This window comes from Coenobita brevimanus, chromosome 110 (assembly GCF_032717465.1).
Source record: "Coenobita brevimanus isolate Jiangsu-jjx chromosome 110, ASM3271746v2, whole genome shotgun sequence".
Taxonomy (NCBI): domain Eukaryota; kingdom Metazoa; phylum Arthropoda; class Malacostraca; order Decapoda; family Coenobitidae; genus Coenobita; species Coenobita brevimanus.
The window spans coordinates 28811221-28832314 of record NC_137063.1 but is presented as its reverse complement, the minus strand read 5'-3'; the positions used below and the strand labels follow the sequence as shown (position 1 = coordinate 28832314).

The following is a 21094-nucleotide window of genomic DNA, read 5'->3' as shown; positions in this document are numbered from 1 at the left end:
ACAAAACCCAGACCAGCACAACAAAATAAAACCCAGGCCAGCATAACCAAACAAAACCCAGACCAGCACAACAAAACAAAACCCAGACCAGCACAACAAAACAAAACCCAGACCAGCACAACATAATAAAACCCAGACCAGCACAACAAAACAAAACCCAGACCAGCACAACCAAAGAAAACCCAGATGAGCACAACAAACAGAACCCAGACCAGCACAACCAAACAAAACACAAACCAGCACAACCAAACAAAACCTAGACCAGCACAAGCAAACAAAACCCAGACCAGCACAACCAAATAATACCCACACCAGCACAACGAAAAAAACAAACCAGGATAACCAAACAAAACCCAGACAATCACAACCAATCAAAACCCAGACCAGCACAACTAAACAAAACCCAGACCAGCACTACAAAACCAAGACCAGCAGAGCCAAACAAGACCCAACCCAGCATAGCCAAACAAAACCGAATCCAGCACAACCAAACAAAACCCAGACCTGCACAACCAAACAAAACCCAGACCTGCACAACCAAACAAAACCCAATCCAGCACAACCAAACAAAACCCAATCCAACACAAGCAAACAAAACCGAATCCAACACAGCCAAACAAAACACATACCAGCACAACCAAACAAAATCCAGACCAGCACAACCAAAGAAAACCCAGACCAGCACAACAAAACAAAACCCAGACCAGCACAACCAAACAAAACCCAGACCAGCACAACCAAACAAAACCCAGACCAGCACAACCAAACAAAACCCAGACCAGCACAACCAAACAAAACCCAAACCAGCACAACCAAACAAAACCCAAACCAGCACAACCAAGTACAGACCAAAACAATTAGAGGAAGCTTAATCCAGCTCAACAAAACCAAGCCTAAATCAACTCAACCTTTTTGAAATACTCTAACTTAACTAGTCTTTCTCAACTTGATAAAGCCTAGTCCAAGCAATGTCACCTAATGAAATCGGACCGAAGCTCATTTAAACTACCTCAGCCCAACCCACCTAACCTAACCTAATTCACCCCAACCCACCTCAGCCTAACTCAGTCTAATCCAGTGTGAGCAAAATCAACCCAATCTGACCCAACGTAACCGAAACCAGTCTAACTTAGTCTGATCTAACTTGACCTACTGCTTCCCCAGGCGGCGACCGTGGGACATGCGTGACTGGAGCAGCAAGGTGAGTGTCGAGGAGAGCAGCGTGGTGGTGGCCGAGGATGGGGACACGATCCAGATGATTGGCATGGACGACGCAGCGGATAGCCAACTGCCCCATATTGCAGAGGATGTAGAGCCGGTGTCGTCCGTCCTTCTGGTGAGTATGTATGTGAGGCAGGGTGTGTGAGTATGTGAGGAACGGTGCGCTGGTATGTGTGGAGTGTGTATGTGTGTGAGGAAGGGTGTGTACTGGTATATATAAGGGAAAGTGTGTGGGTGTGTGAGGGAGGGTGTGTGGGTGTGGGAGGAAGGGGGTGCTGGTATGTAAGGGAGGGTGTGTGGGTATGTGAGGAAGGGTGTATGGGTGTGTGTAGGAGGATGTGTGAGTATGTGAAGAAGGATGTTTGGGTATGTGAGGAAGGGTGTGTGGGTGTGTGAGGAAGGGTGTATGGGTGTGTGAGGAAGGGTGTGTGGGTGTGTGAGGGAGGATGTGTGGGTGTGTGAGGGAGGATGTGTGGGTATGTGAAGGAGGGTGTGTGGGTGTGTGAGGGAGGGTGTGTGGGTGTGTGAGGGAGGGTGTGTGGGTGTGTGAGGATGTGTGTGGGTGTGAAGGAGGGCGTTCGGATATGTAGGGTAGAGTGTTTGGGTGTGAGAGTGTGTGCGTGGGTGTGTCAGTATGTGAGGAGGGGTGTGTGGGTGTTTGAGGGAGGGTGTTTGGATATATGAGATAGAGTGTTTGGGTGTGTGAGTGTGTGTAGGTATGTGAGTTTGTGAAGAAGGGTGTGGGAGTGGCGTGCTTGGAATAAAATGGACTCCCAGTAACCCAGCTGTGTTTACTCGATGTGCTACACACAAAATCCTGCCATCATTGCTGGTATACATCAGTTCTCTCCTTCCACGTTGTGTAAATCTTTGCTACGCCACTGATAGGTGGTAAAGTTATACAATCATTTATAAAGATATTGCGCTCCTTACGCCATTTAGCAATCTAAATCATAAACGGAGCATTTTGATACGTAGAACAGTCTATGCTGTTAGTACAAATTATCATGACCTTTGAATACATGTCAAGAGTAAGTGGAGTGGAAGTGAGTTTTCTGAGAACATATGGAATTATATGGAGACAAACAGACAAATAAGGAAGTCAAGGAACTTTGTAGTGTTGCTGTGGACGTGCCGGAAAGAATCAGAAGTATCTGAGATGGACTGGTCACCTGGAGAGAATGGAGAATGAGAATCTGGTTAAGTTATGGGCATCCACACTTGAAAGTGTAGAAAGTGTACGCGTCCACACTTGAAAGTATTCCAGCGGACAAGCCTGATAATATTGTTAGTTTAGGTAACATAAAAAAGTGTGCCATCCCACTTGCCCGATGCCAACGATCACTTCGACATGACCCGTCTATTATCAGTATGTGCATACTATTAAATAAGGGCATTGGACCCTTATGGCAAGGAGTGGCGGACCACACATTCAATTTTTATACTTAATTTGGCGCTTTTGTGTGTGTGTGTGTGTGTGTGTGTGTGTGTGTGTGTGTGTGTGTGTGTGTGTGTGTGTGTGTGTGTATCTTTTCAATGGTATATCGGCGATTTTTTAGCAAAGGCACTTGTGTAATACCTGTGATTTTTCCATCGGTTTTCCAATGTGCTTAAGTCCGCTGTAGCTTTAACTCTTTGGCTGTGGTGGGTACACCAGGGAACTTTATTCAGGGTAACACTGTAAGATTTTATTTAGAGTAATAAAAGTACTGACTCAGAGGCTTGAAACACTATTTCACGTCACCCCATCGCTGCTACTGGTACGGTACACTTGGGAAACTGTTTAAGCAAACTCTGGACTATTTTATTCCGTCAGGGGAAATCATAACAAAGGGTTATTTGTTTCTACAACAACACAGTGTTGGTGTGCAATCTAGGCACTTTTTGGATTTTTTTCAGCAATGTGGTGGAGAATTATGATGAATGTCATGTAACTAACATCAGTTACTTTTCATAAGTTTTCCAACGATGTTTGTACGTAGATCCGCTGTATTTTTAATAATTTCCGAGACAACAGAGTTTGTGTTGTACGCCACACCCTAATAAATTAATGTGTTTTTGTTCGCTTGCTTCGTTCGCTTACCAGAACAGGTAAGAAAATGTATGTGAATACTGTGGAGAGGGAAAGACGGGAGAAGAAGACTGAGGATGAGATGGAAAGGTATATGAATGCGGGTGGTGTGAGTTGGGGGGAAGGCAGCCTAACGGTGGAGGACAAGGAAACATGGAGGCAGTTTGTTTGTGACCACGCCTTCCAGGATTAAGGCGTCTGACTGCAGACTGATATTGTTCAGTTTTCAAAATTACATAAAATGAAACGATATATGATGTTATATAGTCTGAAGTACCAGCTCACCCCTTCATACCGATGACGTATTGTTGGATGCGAGAGCCTCCCTGTCCGTCTTTCACCCACTAACGTTCTTCGGAAAGGAGGTGCTTCATGCTGGTAGACTTTAGCGGCATTAGCAATGCCCCGTATTAGGGTCCTGAGACTCCCGCATCTGTCTAGCACTTTTGTACTTGTTCATTTTGCTTGAGTTAACGTGATATTATTCAGTTCAGCGTAGTAGAACAGCTCAGTAGTGGTTCTCGTAAGGGATGCTTTATCTGACCCCTCCGATTCGAAAAATCTCTCCTATGCTAAACATATTCAGCTGAGCGAAGAAAAACCGAGTCATCGTCCGAGTGAAGAGGTTAATACATTCTTCTTTGAGGAACTTGTTTTTTCCCATATCCAACAGACCCCAGGGCGTGATGCTTGTTTGGTGGGTGTACAGAGTGCTAAGCTGACAGCCAGTTGGGTTAATTCCTCACTAACCAGATGTGGAGCCAGATGACTTGTATAGACACGAACAGATGTTCAACCGGCAGATACAGAGACAGACAAAGTTAGATAAGCAGTAGCCAGATACAAATCGAGAGATACATCCAGAAAAATATAGGCGACCAGCCCGATGTGTAGGCCTGTAGGCTACCTGTGGACGTGCGGAAATCTATTCAATTTTAGAAAGAAATTCAGAAGTAGATAGCCTGGCTAAACAGATAGCCAGGAGACAGATACATAGAAAGACAAATGGTCAGATAAACAGTTATTCAATCAGACAGACAAGTAACCACATGACCAGTTACAGAGAGTCAAAAAGTCAGGAAAAAAAAAAAATGAACAAACAGACGGCGAGGCAAGTTATCCTTACACTTTCTTTTATCCCGACAGGCCATCCAGGCGGGAGACATTGATGGGCTACAAAAGGCACTGAGGGAGAGCGACGTGGAGTGTGGTGGTGGTGGAGGATGCTTGACCCCCTTACACACCGCCACACACATCCGTCACCTGGCCAGCCTCACCACCATCCTCACACACGGCGCAAAGGTCAGTTACCAGGAGGAGGAGGGGAGGCATACCGAGAAAGTTGTTTGTTTCTTGTGGAATTGGGAAGTTCCTTCATTCCCATTTCCTACACCCGAGCACAGAGCACGGGGAGTGTACGAGTATTGTATCGCTCGGCGTGTGCTTGTGTGTGAGTGTGCACATATCTTTCTGTCTGTAAGTGTTCGTACAGTTTTGATCAGGTTTGGACTAAACATGGTGGAAGAGTTCAGAATCAGCAAAGAAGTGTGTGAACTAACTTTGAGAAAAATAGGTCAAGGGTCAGAATCAAAGTACGGTCAACTCAAACGTTTTTATCCAGTATAAATCACACTTGGTGAAAGGGGTGAGGGTTAGCCAAGGATGAGGTGATTCAGTTTTGAAAACAATCAGTCAGTGGTCAAGGTCACATGGCAAGGTCAAATGATCGGTTAATAGACCTCAAACAAATTTGTGTGATTTGGACCAGGCTTGACGGAAGGGCTGAGAATCAAGCTTGACTGAAAGTCTGAGAGTAAAGGATGGATGAAGCAATTCGATTTTACGAAAAATCGGGGTTAAAGTCACAGGGCAAGGTCAAAGGTTTGGCCCCAAGACCAATTGCCTTGGCCACAACTCCCAAAAGTTGCCAGTTATCACCTGAAAACTGAATATATTAAAAGTTGGTCAACTATATAAACTACTTTCTTCTATGTGCTTCAAGTATCACCATAGTGACAAGTAAAATGTTAACATACTTACTCACTACAATGAGGAAAAGACACTCCATTATGATAAGTAAAGGAAATCACCAAAGTAAGTTAGCATACTTTCTCATTTCCGGAACCAACTTTGTTCATAGCTCAGTCCATCAGTGTTCATGCTCTCCCATTATTTGCATGAAATGAAAAATTCATATCCATATATCCACAGTATATATGAAACAAATATAAATTAGTTTGATTGCAAGACCTCAATCAATTAATTTGATTGGTAGACCTAAGGCACAGACTGTATGCAATGACGCGCTTGACCCGCAAACGGTATTGTGGTTGGTATGGAATACTAAGCTCTTTAATATGAAGAGGCTTTCTCAAGGGTAACGCTGCATTGTTTGTGTGCCCGCCACAAGGGGCCCAGGTTGCCGCTGATGACGTTTATGCATTACACCCGACGCCCGCGCCTTTTGACATCAGCCGATAAATTTGGAAAATATAGTGCCATGGCTCACTGCTCAGCTTATGAAGGCAACAGTGAAACAGAAACTGCAAGCTAGGAACAGTGTTCCAATTGCATTGTCATGGTAAAAGCGACTAGTGCGGGTGTTTCAACGTGGCGGCCAAAGTTACATGCTCGCTACGGATACAGTCTCTCCATACTATAGAGCTCAGTGGTATGGAACACTGAGCTATATAATATGGAGAGGCTATCGCCACCGCAGGCGTGTGACTTTGACGGCCATACTTAAACACCGACACTTAAATTCAGATTCAAATACTTCATTTCCACTAAGCAGTGATTATTGATAAACAGACACTTTTTGCTTATAATACAAAAACATATATGGTTTATGATTTTTTTTTTTTGTGCCTAGTTCAACGAATTATATCGGGTACGCCATAGGTTGCTGCAGTACAGAACTTAGCCTACCCTTTAGGGCACTATCCATGTCATGAAACCGAATGTCTAGATTGATAAAGGCCGGAAGAAACATGGAAATATCTACAAGAGAGTGTGAACAGAAGAGAAGAGGACATGGAGAGAAAGACTGCAGATAAATGGGTCAGTTTTAGTGGCCTCATTCATGCAGGGATACCGGGGAAGAATCTTCCTACCCCACCCCAAGGGGCAGTAATGTTATGGAATTAGCAACAAGATGTATTTCTTATCTGTGAAATGTAATGCCATCTCTAATGAATTCCTGTACCCATTTTTGCATCCAGAAGCTGCACAGCTGACCATGGCACTATATATTAGGGAATCATCGTCTGCTTTCAAAAACCCAACGAACACCTTAGTTCAAAAACCGCGGGCATCATGCGAGGTGTAACATGGCTGCCGCTACACCAGCGCCGCCCTGGCGGTGGCTACATCAGTTATGCTTGTTAGCCATATAGAGCTCAGTGGTATGGAAACACTAGCATGCCGTCTCATTTCCAGGACTAAAATTTTTCTGAGTTCAAACACCAATTAATCACTCTGACTCACATTCTTTCCTTACTATTTCAATATGTGAAAAATTTACATTCATAAATCTATATATGAAGCTTGGACCTTGTTGGAGGGACAGAAGTCAAGAGTGAGAGCAGTGGAAATGAGTTACTTGAGAGGAGCATGTGAAGTCACATGGAGAAACAGACTGACAAATGAGGAGGTCAAGGAGCGTTGTGGTGTGGATGTGGATGTGATAAGAAACGTTAGGAGAAACACACTAAGGTGGTTTGGACACGTGGAGAGGATGGAGAGCGAGAGACTGACGAGGAGAGTGTATGTGAGAGGGGGAAGAGGGAGGGGGAGGCCAAGGATGAGGTGGAGGGATGGAGTTGAGAGGTATATGACAGAGGGGGGTGTGAGCTGGGAGCAGGACAGTGAAATAGCGGGGAACAGGGCGACATGGAAGCGATTTGTTGGTGGCCGCCCCTTACGGGATTAAGGCGTCTGGCAATATATAGATAGATAGATATCTGTATACAAAAATAATATAAAGCCGATTGAACGCAAAATATTATTACAGATTAATTGAAGACCTCACGCGCCACGTGTTAGGCTTATTCGGCGCCAGCGATTTCGGCAGGCGGTTTCATTTTCCTATGTTTCCGGTTTTGAAAATTTTACTTTTTTCATAAGTATCATTCGGTACATTCACTTCAGCATTTGCCAGATGCAGCATTAATCTGTTTGAAAACTACGTGATAGGCATTTTAAAACAGCATGCAGCGAGCCTTGTGATTCTGTGATGAATGCTATCGCACCACTTGTTTCATGTATTTTAGTGACTGTTCTGCAGTATTTTTCTTAGTAAATCATGTCTAGAAAAGTGGTATAACAACTAATGATTACATTATTCCAGAATTTATGTACTGTTCACTAATAATGATCATGGAAGGGATTTTAGAAACTATGCGACTGTGTGAGCCAGGTGACCGACTTATCAGGTGAGCACTGGCATCTCTTAGGAGTTTGTGGCCAAGGGAATTGTACGGCATGGGTGTTGCACAGGGCCGCTGAGTACTCTTTATTAAGGTGTATATCACCCAGAAAAGCGTAAGATACAGGAGGTGTGTGTGTAGAGTTTGGGCTATACAGAAGAGTGTATGGCATAGCACGAAGATGCTAGGAGGTGGAGAGGTGGACCGAGATATATAGTGTATTCCTCGTAGAGGAAGTGGACACCCTGCCTTCATAGCACTCAGGCTCCTATATATGAATCAGATGGATAAACTCATCAGTCATTAGATGGACCGAAATACTAGAATACTTCTGACGATGAAAATGTCAGTGGTGATTATGAACAATACCAGGCTCCTATTTGTCGCAAAAGAGAATACTGAGAGTTGTTCTGGCCATGAATGAGTAAATGATGACTCTGAATAATCTCAGACTCATATGACTCACTCTCAGTCGGCCCAAGGGGGTTAATGTGTCATATGTATCCGAAACTGGAGTAAGACGGAAAAACAAGCTTATGTTTGTACAACTGACAGCAGAAGTTCGTCCTTTTCAGCGTGCGTGACATGAGGCTGTTGATCTGGGAACACTGTATGAGATACAGTTGACAGGTATGGTTTAAATGGCTAATATTAAAGAAATGTTTTCGGAGAAAGAACATATTCCCTAATGATAATATTAATTTGCAGCAGGTGGGATAATAACGTTATTGTGAAATGTATGACATTGGTGTATGAAGACTCTTCGTTACGGACACAGATGCACTGGATTATTTGGACTAGATTGATGTTGCCAGCAAGTTTTATGAGAAACATTATAGAACGTTTGCAGTCCTAAAAGTGAGGTTGCAAGAAAACATTAATTACGATGTCAGTTATACGCTAAACATAGAAACTGACAGTGCGTGTTTCTGGAGTATACGGTTTTGTTTTGCAAGTTATATAAATCACTTCCCTTCCTGACCGATCTCCCCACCCGTCTCTCTTCTTCCCTGTCACGCTCTGCCACCCTCCACGTTTTATCTCTCATGCTTCGTATGTCTGTAGGTGGAGTGTGGAAAGTAATCAGTAGAAAAGTATTACTTGAGCTTTTTCTCCTCTATCGGTATGAGGTGTTACCCATGACTTGAATATAAATGTTAGTAATATGTATAAATCGTCACTGTGGTGGCTGGGAGACATTACTAGTCACCATTTATACTATACTTATATAATCATCGTCCATACAGTGCTCCAAATACACTCCCTGTCCACCTCCTCGCCGTCTCCTTCCCTCCCCCTTCCAGTCTCCATCACTCCTCCCCCCTCCCCTGCGCCCCCTCTACCAGTATCCTTTGTTTCTCTCCTTCAACACCCCCAACTCTTCCCCACGGTTTTATTTAATTGACCCTGCATCGTTTTACCTCCCTAACTTGATCGGTTATTCATGACTTGAAAACAGTTACCATCATTTACAGGAATATAAGTCGTAATTGTAGTGGCATTATAAACACAATACTCGTTCACGTTATATTGCCAAATGTATTACACACAAGTAACCAGATTACTTATACAGCAATGTCCATCGTAACTATCAGTGTTCAGTACCATCCTCCCCTTGCGGAATCCTTCCTTTCTTGCCTCCTTCCCCCTTTCTGTATCCCTCACTCCTCCTTATACCAAAGAACGTATTTACCTGTATCTCAGCTTGTAATATATCTAACCCTTTCCCTTACCCATGGTATTCCTACTTCCATAATCCCCCCCCCCCTCCCACACTGTATTCCCCACTAGAGTGAGACCTATGAGATACGTCTACTTAATTTATAATTTAAAACAATATGCCATCGAAATACTTTGATCTTAACTCCCTCAACACATGACCTCATAAGGTCAGAGAATGCAGCCATTAAGGGTATCCATATCATTCCATCCCCATTGCTGCATAATATGGTCAGAACAAAAGGTAACGGTATGGCTGTCCGTCAGCCCCTGAACATCTGTTCTGCAACTGGCGTCCGGCGGCATACGATCCTAGCAGTTGCGCCGCCAATTTTTATTCTATTTAATCACTCACTGCAACTGCCGATATTATCGATACCAAGGCCCATAAGGTTTATGGACCTTGATACAAAAGTGACAACGACTCGGATGAATAGGAAGCGAACCGTTACCATAATTAACCCTTTCACCACGACAATCAGATGCTTCCACTTACACCTTCATTTTTGTCTCGGGAACCGAACAGTATAACGACGTCTGTGGAACAATCTACTGGCGTCCGGAGGAATATAATCTCCATTGTATTCTATTTACGATCATTATGGTTGCCTTGATAATAAGTGACAACGTGGATGAATAGGAATACAGTTACCATAATTTTGTCACCACGACTGTCAGATGCTTCCATTACACCTGCTATACTGTTTAACTGTAACTGCGCTAAGAACTACTCATCCAAATTATCTCCATTGTATATTACGATCATTATGGTTGCCAAATGTACTGAAGGATAACTTATACATGAAAACTGTCCTGAAGAACTACAAATTATCACCAAGAGTACTGGAAATACTTATTCAGGAAATACTTCCTGGATGTATGTAGATCACACTCATGTGCAACACAAGACACACGATGATTATTTTTCATTTTTCACTTTCTTTTGGGAAAAGAAGGACGTTTGTGCTTCATATTTTATGCATTTTGGGATTTTAAAAATAAGTTTAAGCAAGAGATTAATGGCAAGGGAGAAGGAGTAATAAAATAATGACTAAATTGAAGCACTGACTGCCGTTCTTTGAACAGTTACTGTCCCTTGACCGCCACCGTCACGGCCATTAATCTCTTGCTTAAACTTATTTTTAAAATCCCAAAATGCATAAAATATGAAACCCAGACGTCGTTATACTGTTCGGTTCCCGAGACAAAAATGAAGAAGGAAAGCAGACATTTGAAATCAAGGCCTTGTTTGAAATGATAAGAGAGACAAGTCGGGCAGAATCAGTACAATAAAACCGTGGGGACAGATTGGGGGTGTTGAAGGAGAGAAACAAAGGATACTGGTAGAGGGGGCGCAGGGGAGGGGGGAGGAGTGATGGAGACTGGAAGGGGGAGGGAAGGAGACGGCGAGGAGGTGGACAGGGAGTGTATTTGGAGCACTGTATGGACGATGATTATATAAGTATAGTATAAATGGTGACGAGTAATGTCTCCCAGCCACCACAGTGACGATTTATGCATATTACTAACATTTATATTCAAGTCATGGGTAACACCTCATACCGATAGAGGAGAAAAAGCTCAAGTAATACTTTTCTACTGATTACTTTCCACACTCCATCTACAGACATACGAAGCATGAGAGATAAAACGTGGAGGGTGGCAGAGCGTGACAGGGAAGAAGAGAGACGGGTGGGGAGATCGGTCAGGAAGGGAAGTGATTTATATAACTTGCAAAACAAAACCGTATACTCCAGAAACACGCACTGTCAGTTTCTATGTTTAGCGTATAACTGACATCGTAATTAATGTTTTCTTGCAACCTCACTTTTAGGACTGCAAACGTTCTATAATGTTTCTCATAAAACTTGCTGGCAACATCAATCTAGTCCAAATAATCCATCGTGTGTCTTGTGTTGCACATGAGTGTGATCTACATACACCAATGTCATACATTTCACAATAACGTTATTATCCCACCTGCTGTTCTTGTCTCCGAAAACATTTCTTTAATATTAGCCATTTAAACCATATCTGTCAACTGTATCTCATACAGTGTTCCCAGATCAACAGCCTCATGTCACGCACGCTGAGAGGGACGAACTTCTGCTGTCGACTGCATGTCCCTTGAGGTTAGGAGTCTCTCTCTGTCTCTGTCTGTGTCTGTCTGTCTGTCTGTCTGTGTCTGTCTGTCTGTCTCTGTCTGTCTGTCTTTCTCTCTCCCTCTCTTTCTCTCTTCACCAAGGGAATATGGAGAGAAGTTGTTAGGAGAAGGAGAGGCTGACCGAGACGTATTTCTGATGGGTTTGAGAGGCTGATCAGCTTGGCACACGCCAACCCTTCCAGTACCATGACACCATTTTTTTTTTTTTTTGCTATGGCCGGACAGATGATATTCGCCCCTATGTAGAGTGCAACTCTTATGTGTGGGGAGGCTCCCTACATACAGCTCTTCTCAATAGGGTAAAGTCAAAGGCTTTTCGTCTCATTAACTCTCCTCCTCTTACTGGCTCCCTTCAACCTCTGTCTCTTCGCCGCAGTGTTGCATCATTATCTCTTCTCTATCGCTACTTTAGTGGTCACTGCTCCTCTGAACTGTCTGCTTGCATCCCTCCACCTCTGCAATGGGCGCGTTGCAGCCGTCTAACAACAAACTCTCATTCCTTTTCTGTCGAACACTTTAATGCAAGAGTTAATCGTAACTCCCAGTCCTTCATTTATGCAATACGTCAACTCTGGAACTGTCTCCCTCTTTCTGTATTTCCTACTTCCTATGATCTCCAGTCTTTCAAACGCAGTGTGCCCAGGCATCTCGAAATGAACGGATCTTGAATTTGGCTCTTATGTATTTTTTTTTTTTCTTGGAAGGAACGGTTGGGGGGCTACTGGCCTTTGTTTCCTTCTTCTTTGCATAAAAAAAAAAAACTGAGGGAGGCCGTGGAGTGAAGGGGTTGAACACGGTCACCATTGACACTTCAGTACGATGACGTCTTTATGGTATACCTTAGTGAAGACATTTCGTAGTGAAGGGCTTAGAGAGAGAGAGAGAGAGAGAGAGAGAGAGAGAGAGAGAGAGAGAGAGAGAGAGTATGGACACGAAGTTGATAGGGGAATGATGGTGGGAAAACCAAGGGATGTATTCTCGTGGGCTCTGCAGGCTCCCTCCCTCCTGTCTCATACCAGTTTATTACTGCACAGGTACACTGGGTCCCACTTTATTTCTGTGTATTTATTATCTATCAATATCTTCCTCTGTAGGCCACTTTAATACACTTTACCAGCATCATTCTGTGTATGCCACTTTAATACACTCTACCAGCATCATTCTGTGTAGGCCACTTTAATACACTCTACCAGCATCATTCTGTGTATGCGTCTTTAATACACTCTACCAGCATCATTCTGTGTATGCGTCTTTAATACACTCTACCAGCATCATTCTGTGTATGCCACTTTAATACACTCTACCAGCATCATTCTGTGTAGGCCACTTTAATACACTCTACCAGCATCATTCTGTGTAGGCCACTTTAATACACTTTACCAGCATCATTCTGTGTAGGCCACTTTAATACACTCTACCAGCATCATTCTGTGTAGGCCACTTTAATACACTCTACCAGCATCATTCTGTGTAGGCCACTTTAATACACTTTACCAGCATCATTCTGTGTAGGCCACTTTAATACACTCTACCAGCATCATTCTGTGTATGCCACTTTAATACACTTTACCAGCATTATTCTGTGTAGGCCACTTTAATACACTCTACCAGCATCATTCTGTGTAGGCCACTTTAATACACTCTACCAGCATTATTCTGTGTAGGCCACTTTAATACACTCTTCCAATATGTTTCTGTATAAGTATCATACACTCTGCCAGTTTATTTCTGTATACGTCACTCTAATACACTCGACCAGTTTATTTCTGTACAGTTTGCATTCATAATCATAAATCCTTTTCATATATTTCCTTTTCAATGTCCTTTTTTTTTTTTTTTTTAGTTAATTTCACAATAAACTGTAAAAATACTACCAAATAATGTTCCATGGTAAGCTGTTAAGTTGATCTTTCAATTTCCCCCCAGTTCACAGTCCCGGTATTACGAAAAAAGTTGGTATTTTGTAACAGATCGTGACATATTGCGGTACTGTTGCACTCTGCCAGTTTATTTCTGTACATGGCACCTTACCCAGGCTAGAATCTTTATTTATTTATTTATTTATTTATTTATTTATCCTGTGAAGCAGGATGGTATCATTTTCGGTAACGCACCCCATACCGTTGGCTGGACTCAGGCTGTGTGTGTGTGTGTGTGTGTGTGTGTGTGTGTGTGTGTGTGTGTGTGTGTGTGTGTGTGTGTGTGTGTGTGTGTGTGTGTGTGTGTGTGTGTGTGCGCGTGCGTGCGTGCGTGCGCGCTTTAACAACTCCTCAGCTGTTAGATAGATTTGAAGGAAACTTCCCAGGTGAGTTCGACTGGTTACTGGGAAGATTTTCCACTATATACAGTTCTGCAACCACGGTTTCTAAGGGGGTCATCCTCCATTACCATATAAAAAAAATTCTCAGAAGTAGTGAAAGGAGGGCATATATGGCTTTGATATCTTAGTACATGTGGCACAATGAACACTTATACGTATTGCGATATATATTTAGGGAGCGTGACCCACTCTAATGACTCATGAGGGTCAGAACCCCCCCCAAAAAAAAATAATAATAATAATAAATCAAAACGATCAGACAACAGGGGTAAGTGAGCACGTGGATATAAACGAACCTTCTCAGATCAGTTCGTCTGGTTCCTTAATTATGTCTTCTGTTCTTATAAAGTTTTCCATCATTATTTTTAGGGGGGTCAGCCCCCCTCACCAAATTGATAATTCTCAGAAGTTGGGATAAGAGGGCAGATATGGCTTTGATATCTAAGTACGAGATGTACAATGGATTCTCATCCATATTGCAATACTTGAGGAGCGTGATTCTCACCCTTCCCCGCCCCCCCCCATGATTCTTGGAGGGCAGCCTCCTCCCCAAAATAAAAACTATCAGAAATGGGAGAAAGCTTTTAACAAAACTTCCCAGATGACTTCGTCGGGTTACTCCAAAGGTCTTCCACTATACAGTATACAGTTTCCAACCATGATTTTTTAGGAGACCAGCCCCCTTCACCAGATTAAATTTTCTCAGAAATAGGATTCAAAAACCCATGCTGGGAGACGAAAAAAAGATGTATTTCCAAACAGTTTTGGCGACAGCTTCTCAGTATTTGTATGTACCAGTCTTGGTCTGTCGATCCACTGAAGAGGCCGACAGCTGTCGCCGAAACTGTTTGGAATACATCATTTTTCGTCTGCCAGTGTAGGTTCTTGTATCCTATTTCATGATCACGATAATGTGACTCTCAGAAATAGTGAAAGGAGACCAGATATGACTTTGATATCTTGGTACATGTTGTGCAATAAACTCTCATCCTCAATGCGATATTTAAGGAATGTGACTCCCCAGTGATTCTTGAGGGGGTCAGACTACCCTTCCCAGAAATAGAAATGATCATAAATAGGGGATTGTGAGCACATGGATTTTAGAACAGTTGGCATACATACCGCAGAGATGGGTATGCAGTTCCATGTTTTCTCTCAGTATACAGGAAGAAACTGCATCTCTATTTTATTTATTTATTTATTTATTTGACTGCATAAGAATCTGGTGCTGGACCAGATAAATTCCAGGCCTTGGCTATATAAACGTTCTCAAAGCAACACACGGTCGTAAGTCGGGTGGATCCAGCGTGTATCTCGCTGAGACATGCAGGAAGCACCCACAGGAGGCTGAGGCTGGCTAATAGCCTATAGCTGGTTCTAAGCAACCTTAGCCTAGGTTGTAACGTACCGTGACCCAGAAATAAAGAGCCTTGCTGTCATGTCATATTAGTAATGTCAGACTGTTATGTCAGTGGTCATCTCATGTCATAGTGCTGTCATGTCATGTCAGTGCTGGTATGCCACATCATGTCAGTGCTATTACGTCATCTCATGTCAGTGCTGTCATAATTATTTCATACCATGTCAGTTCTGTCATGTCATTCAGTGGTGCTATACTACTGTATGTCATGTCAGTGTTGTCATATCTCACCAAGCCAGTGTTGTCATATCTCAGTGTTGTCATGTTATGTCATTATGTCATCTGATAGGATGCCATGTGTCAGGGTTTGGCTTCGATAATGCCTTCACAGAGTAAGACAATGAAGGTGAATAAATTACCCTGACTCCAAGGTTGTTATAAAAAGACTCCAGATGATCAAGTTAATAACACAGTGTCGGGGTACGTCAAAACAATGAGCAAAATTAAGATTTATTATACAATCAATATATATGTATATATACTATGTAAAATTATAACACCCTCACCAAAATCCTTAAAGCCTTAAACCTAACTTAACCTAAGTATTAAGTTCACGTAATTCGCACATTACACTCACTGTCCTTCGTGGATATGTGCCCAGTACAACCTCACAACACAACACAACACAAACACATAACACAAGCAGAGTTAAACACAAAATTAGTGGAGGGTCTTATCTGGTGGGAGTGTACGTCTGCAGATGTTTCTGTACACATGTGGAATCTAGCTGAACGAGAGAGTTAACAGGGTAGGAGGGAGACACATGAACCGGCAGGAGTGTAGCGTTAGGTCACAGGGATTCCTCTTTCCAATACTGTACATCCGTGTCCGATGGAAAGGGATGGTTAGAGCTTGTAGTCACTGCCAGTGCTGGTTCCCCACTGCTTCTTTCACAACACCCGGCCCCTTCATTCCCTCGCTCAGCCAGAATCCTACCCACAATCCCTCATGCAAACCATCACCGGACAACTGGCCAGTTTATGCCTGGAAAACAACTCTAAGAGCTTGTACAACCTGTGGTACTTTATGGCAAACTAAGCAAATACTAGCTGAAGACATAAACAAAACCATACAAATTTACTTAGTCAGGATTTACTTCTGACACCATGCAAGTTCTGAGATGTCATGTCGGCGCTGACATTTCATGTCATGCGAGTGATGTCACTGCTATCATGTCATGTTAGTCAGTCAGCCAGCTTTCAGTTGATACTTTAAGTAGCATGACTCGCCTGACATTTCATTGTTCTGCCTTGTGAATGACCGAGAAGGTTTCAGCTGACATGAAAGATTTCCCCTTAATGTTTCGTGCTCTTCAAGTTCCATCTATGGAAATAAATCCTTGTACTCACTCCCCTCATCATTCACTTCTCCATTCTCCACATCCTCTTCTCAATGCTCTCTGGCCCACGACTCGTCAAGGGGAGCTTCTGGTAGCACAGCTTGCCGGTTTCTTGCCCAACTCTAGTCGCCATGGCCAGAGAATGGCACATCTGTATGAAGAACATCACAGGAAAGGTGAAGTGGTTCAACTTCAGAAAGTGCTGTGTTTATCACTCGCATGCCAGCTGCGAAGTAGAAAGTACCTTCATCAACAGCAACATCAAAAAAATTGACAATGATTATTTCATCCATAAGAATGCCAGCACAAAACCCAATCCAGAGAAGAAAGGACGTTCTGTGGCCAATAATAAATCTTTACCGGGAACAGCAGCAGCAAGACAACCGTCACCATCGATGCTGACAGTGCCACTGAATCAGACGAAGGCGCTGTACAAGGATCACCATACACTACAACCCAGTGCCGGAAACTGAGACATTACTGAAACAGCCAGCTGCACCACTAAAAGGACACACCGACTGTCATCGTCATGTGCCTGGAAACAGCACATGCCCTGGTGGTAGGCGAAAGAACGAGCCTGGCCACCACGCTACCGAAATTTGATACTAATGGCCAACCTACAGTCAACGTCCTGCTTATGATTCCCTCGCTATCCAAGATAAGGAAGATGAGGACACAAGCCACAGGACAAGCCCCGGGGAACTTCACGATAGATGCTGTATCAGATATGCCACTGAACTGCTAACTGCAGCCTTTTGTCCAAGGAGGCCTAGATGACCACCAAGCAGACCATGGCGGCCGAAATTCCAGAGGCTACCTACGACTCTGACACCAACACAGACAGCTCAGAGGATGCCTCGTGCACTCCTATGAGGAAGAAGCCCATCATCAAGGGTACCACTGGGAGGACATCCAGTTCCAAATCCTGCTGCAGTGCTTCCATCAAGGTCACCCACCAAACACTGGCCCAAGACCAGCCCCAAACCAGGCAGTAGCAGCAGTTACTTCTCCCTTAAGACATCACCAGCACCTGATGCAGATCAAGCACCTGTGACGTCACAAATGCTTGAGCTGACAGACAAACAAAGAGCAAGTACTTGGAGGAAGACGAACATAAACCAGATAATAAAAACAGCAATGGGTACCAACGCCACCCTTTCATTCATAAACTTTCTTTCATCATTCTATACTTGACCACTTCAATTTATTCAGTTCTTCTTCCCTTCCACATTTCTATTCTTTCCACCATCACCTTCATCCCTTAGAGACTCTTTTCACAACTTCACTACAAGAAGAAAAACAAGAAGAAAGTCATAAAGAAGGACGGCAAGTCTTTGGAATTTCCACGACTGAGGCTGCACCTCAGCAAACCACTTAATGACTCGAACTGCATCCCTCAGACCACCAGAGACCTAGTGAGCCAGGAGGTGCAGTGGAGTGCACCATGATCGACGACTGTTCCTACACGGAACGCATTTGGACGTGGGCAAGAATCAGACAAGAGCTCCAAAAGAAAGGGTAGGAAGCCACAGAAGATGAGCAGCCCAGCTCACCAGGGAAGAAGCTGTCATCAGGATCCAGCCACGGGGGAACAAGAACACCATGCTTAAACAGTCAGCCAGCACCACCTGCAGCCTTGCAAAGCAAACGAGGAATGAAGTAAAGAACGACTAGATGAACTCTGAATTTTCTAGGAAAATCCTTAAATACTCAATAGTGACTGCCCCCACCCTTTCAGCCTTCAACTATTTTCATTTTCCTTCACTTTAATCAACTATTCATTCACCCCACTTTTCTGTCCACTTCGTTTCTTCACTTGCCTTATCTACGATTGGCAGGATAACTTGGGGAAGCCCTGTGATAAAGCTAGTGGTCATCATGCACTGACTTTCAGGTAGCCATAAAGCTTACTTAAATACTTCACATAGAGCTGATTTTAAAGCTGCCTTCCAACAGAGTTTTGAGCATTCCAACCTGGGCATACCAGCGTCAAAGAAAGGGTAACTTTAGATAGTTATTGTTTTGTAGCTTTTGACCGTCATGGTTTCTCTTAGTTGAACAAAATTGGTTATTAGCCTCAATAATATAAAAGGAAGTAGACTGTAGCAGCAGTCGACCAGGGCAGTACTCCCAAGATGGAAGGAAAGCTGATGACAGGGAGAGCTGGAGCTCCCATTTCATCAGCCCTTGGAACTAGCTTCTGACCATCCACTTTTGCTGAACTTTTTCAGTATTTCAGTAACACAGAGAGTAGGCCAGCATGCTCTTCAATACAAGTTCCTCTGTCAACACCAAACTACATACACATTACACACTACACTTCCTTTCCAAATTCCAAAATTTATTTAAAAATTACATCACAACACCAAGCCTCAGAGTCCCAAATGGAGGGTACCATAAAAGCCCCACCATCCGCCCCTTTCCCGGTAATGACCAAGCGAGATGCCTGGCACCACTGTCTGCTTCACTTCTTCATTTCTGCAACATTCGCGGCCTAACCTCTGACTTTCCCTTTCTTGAGCACCACCTCTTCTCCTCTAAACCTCACATTCTCTTCCTCATAGAGACTCAGCTGTCTGAGGCAACTTATAGCAAACCCTTCTCTGTATCCTCCTACTTTCCCTATACTCATTGTAGAGCCAAGGGTGACTGTTGTGAATATGTACACAACAACATATCTTGTTCTCGTGTTCCTGAACTTGAATCTTCTGATTTCTCTACTCTCTGGTTTTGGCTATCCTGCCATTCTGACTAAATATATCTGTGCTGTTTACTTTTCCCTTAATTCTACTATGAAAAATTCTTCTACTATCTTACATCTTAGATGGAACACATCATATCAATTTCTCCTATCTCTGAAATCTCCATTCTAGGTGATTTCAATGTTCACCACCACCTTTGGGTCTCCTCTCCTCTCACTGATCCACCTGGTGAACGACCCTACATCTTTCCTATCCTTAATGACCTAGAGCAGCTTGTATAGCACCCTACCTGTATCCCTGACTGCCTTGGAGAGAGTTCCAACATACTTGACCTCTGCTTAACAACTAATCCATCTGCTTACGCTGTAAATCTTTTCTCTCTGTTTGGCTCCTTCGATCATAACCTCATCACCTTAACCTGTCCTAGCACTCCTGTGAGGCCTGTGGACCCTCCCAAAAAGCTGCAGCTGTGGCACTTTGGGGCTGCTGATTGGAAAGCCCTCAAGCACTACTTCTTTGATTTTCCTTGGAAATGATTATCGCTTCCATGGCTGAGAGCCATCTGAGTGTGCACTGTGCATTACAGAGGCTATTTTCTTGGGCGTGGAAGCATACATTCTTTTTTTTATCCTGACTAATGCAAAAAAAAAAAAAATGGTTTAATCACGCTTGTTCTAATGCTGTCCACAACAAGGAGAGGACCTACAAAAGGTACTGGAGCCAACCCGCCCCTGAGTTTCATGTTTTTTATGTTTCTGCCCAGAAACGTGCAAAGTCTGTTCTTCAGTCTGCTAAAAATAATTTCATTCGTACTAAATACTCTGATCTCTCCAACTCAGATTCTTCCCACTCCATCTAGTATCTAGTCAAAAACCTTTCTAACAATTTTACCTCATCATCCTTCCCTTCTCTTTTCCACTCTGATGGTTCTGTAGCTATTGCTTTTACTGATAAAGCAAACTCTTCACTCAGACTTTCTCCTCCAGTTCCACCTAAGATGATTCTGATGCTGTTCCTCCATCACATCCCCCCTCTGACTTCCTCATGGCTGACATTAAAATGTTTTCATCTGATGTATTTTCTGCCATCACTGGCCTAAATACTAACAAGGTATACTGGCCTGATGGGGTCCATCCCTTTGTCCCCAAGAACTGTGCAGCAATGCTCACACCCTGCCTAGGCAAACTTTTTCACCTTTCTCAGTCAATTTGTACCTTTCCTTCTTGCTGGAATTTGCTCTCATTCGGCCTGTCCCAAAGAAGGGTGACCATTCCCAACCCACTAATTATCATCCAACTGCTTTAACATCCTGTATTTCAAAATTTTTGAATCAGTTCATAACAAAAAATTTTTAAAGCACCTTTCCCATCACAACCTTCTTTCTGATCGTCAATATGGGTTCCACCAGGGACGCTTCACTGGCGATCTTCTCACTTGCCTCTCAGACTCCTGGTCATTCTCCTTTCGGGACTTTGGTGAAAGCTTTGCCACTGTTGCACTTGACATCTCAAAGGCTTTCGATCGAGTCTGGCATACATCTTTAATTTCCAAACTGTCCTCTTATGGTTTCTGTCCCTCCCTCTGTGCCTTCATCTCTAGCTTCCTTTCTGGTCGTTCTGTAACCGCTGTTTTAGATGGCCACGATTCTTCTCCTGGAGCTGTCAACAGGGGTGTTCCTCAGGGTTCTGTCCTATCACCAACTTTCTTCTGT

At 43.4% G+C, this 21094-nt stretch overlaps 1 protein-coding gene across 1 annotated transcript in view; it reads left to right on the top strand.

Annotated features, from left to right (window-relative positions):
- Window positions 1-21094, top strand: part of LOC145417525 (transient receptor potential cation channel subfamily A member 1 homolog) — a 35416-nt gene that overhangs the window by 10762 nt on the left and 3560 nt on the right. Inside the window, exons 3-4 of the mRNA XM_080286234.1 lie at window positions 1165-1336; window positions 4439-4594. Of these exons, the coding sequence (XP_080142360.1) occupies window positions 1165-1336; window positions 4439-4594 (328 nt within the window). The remainder of the gene's footprint in view (window positions 1-1164; window positions 1337-4438; window positions 4595-21094) is intronic.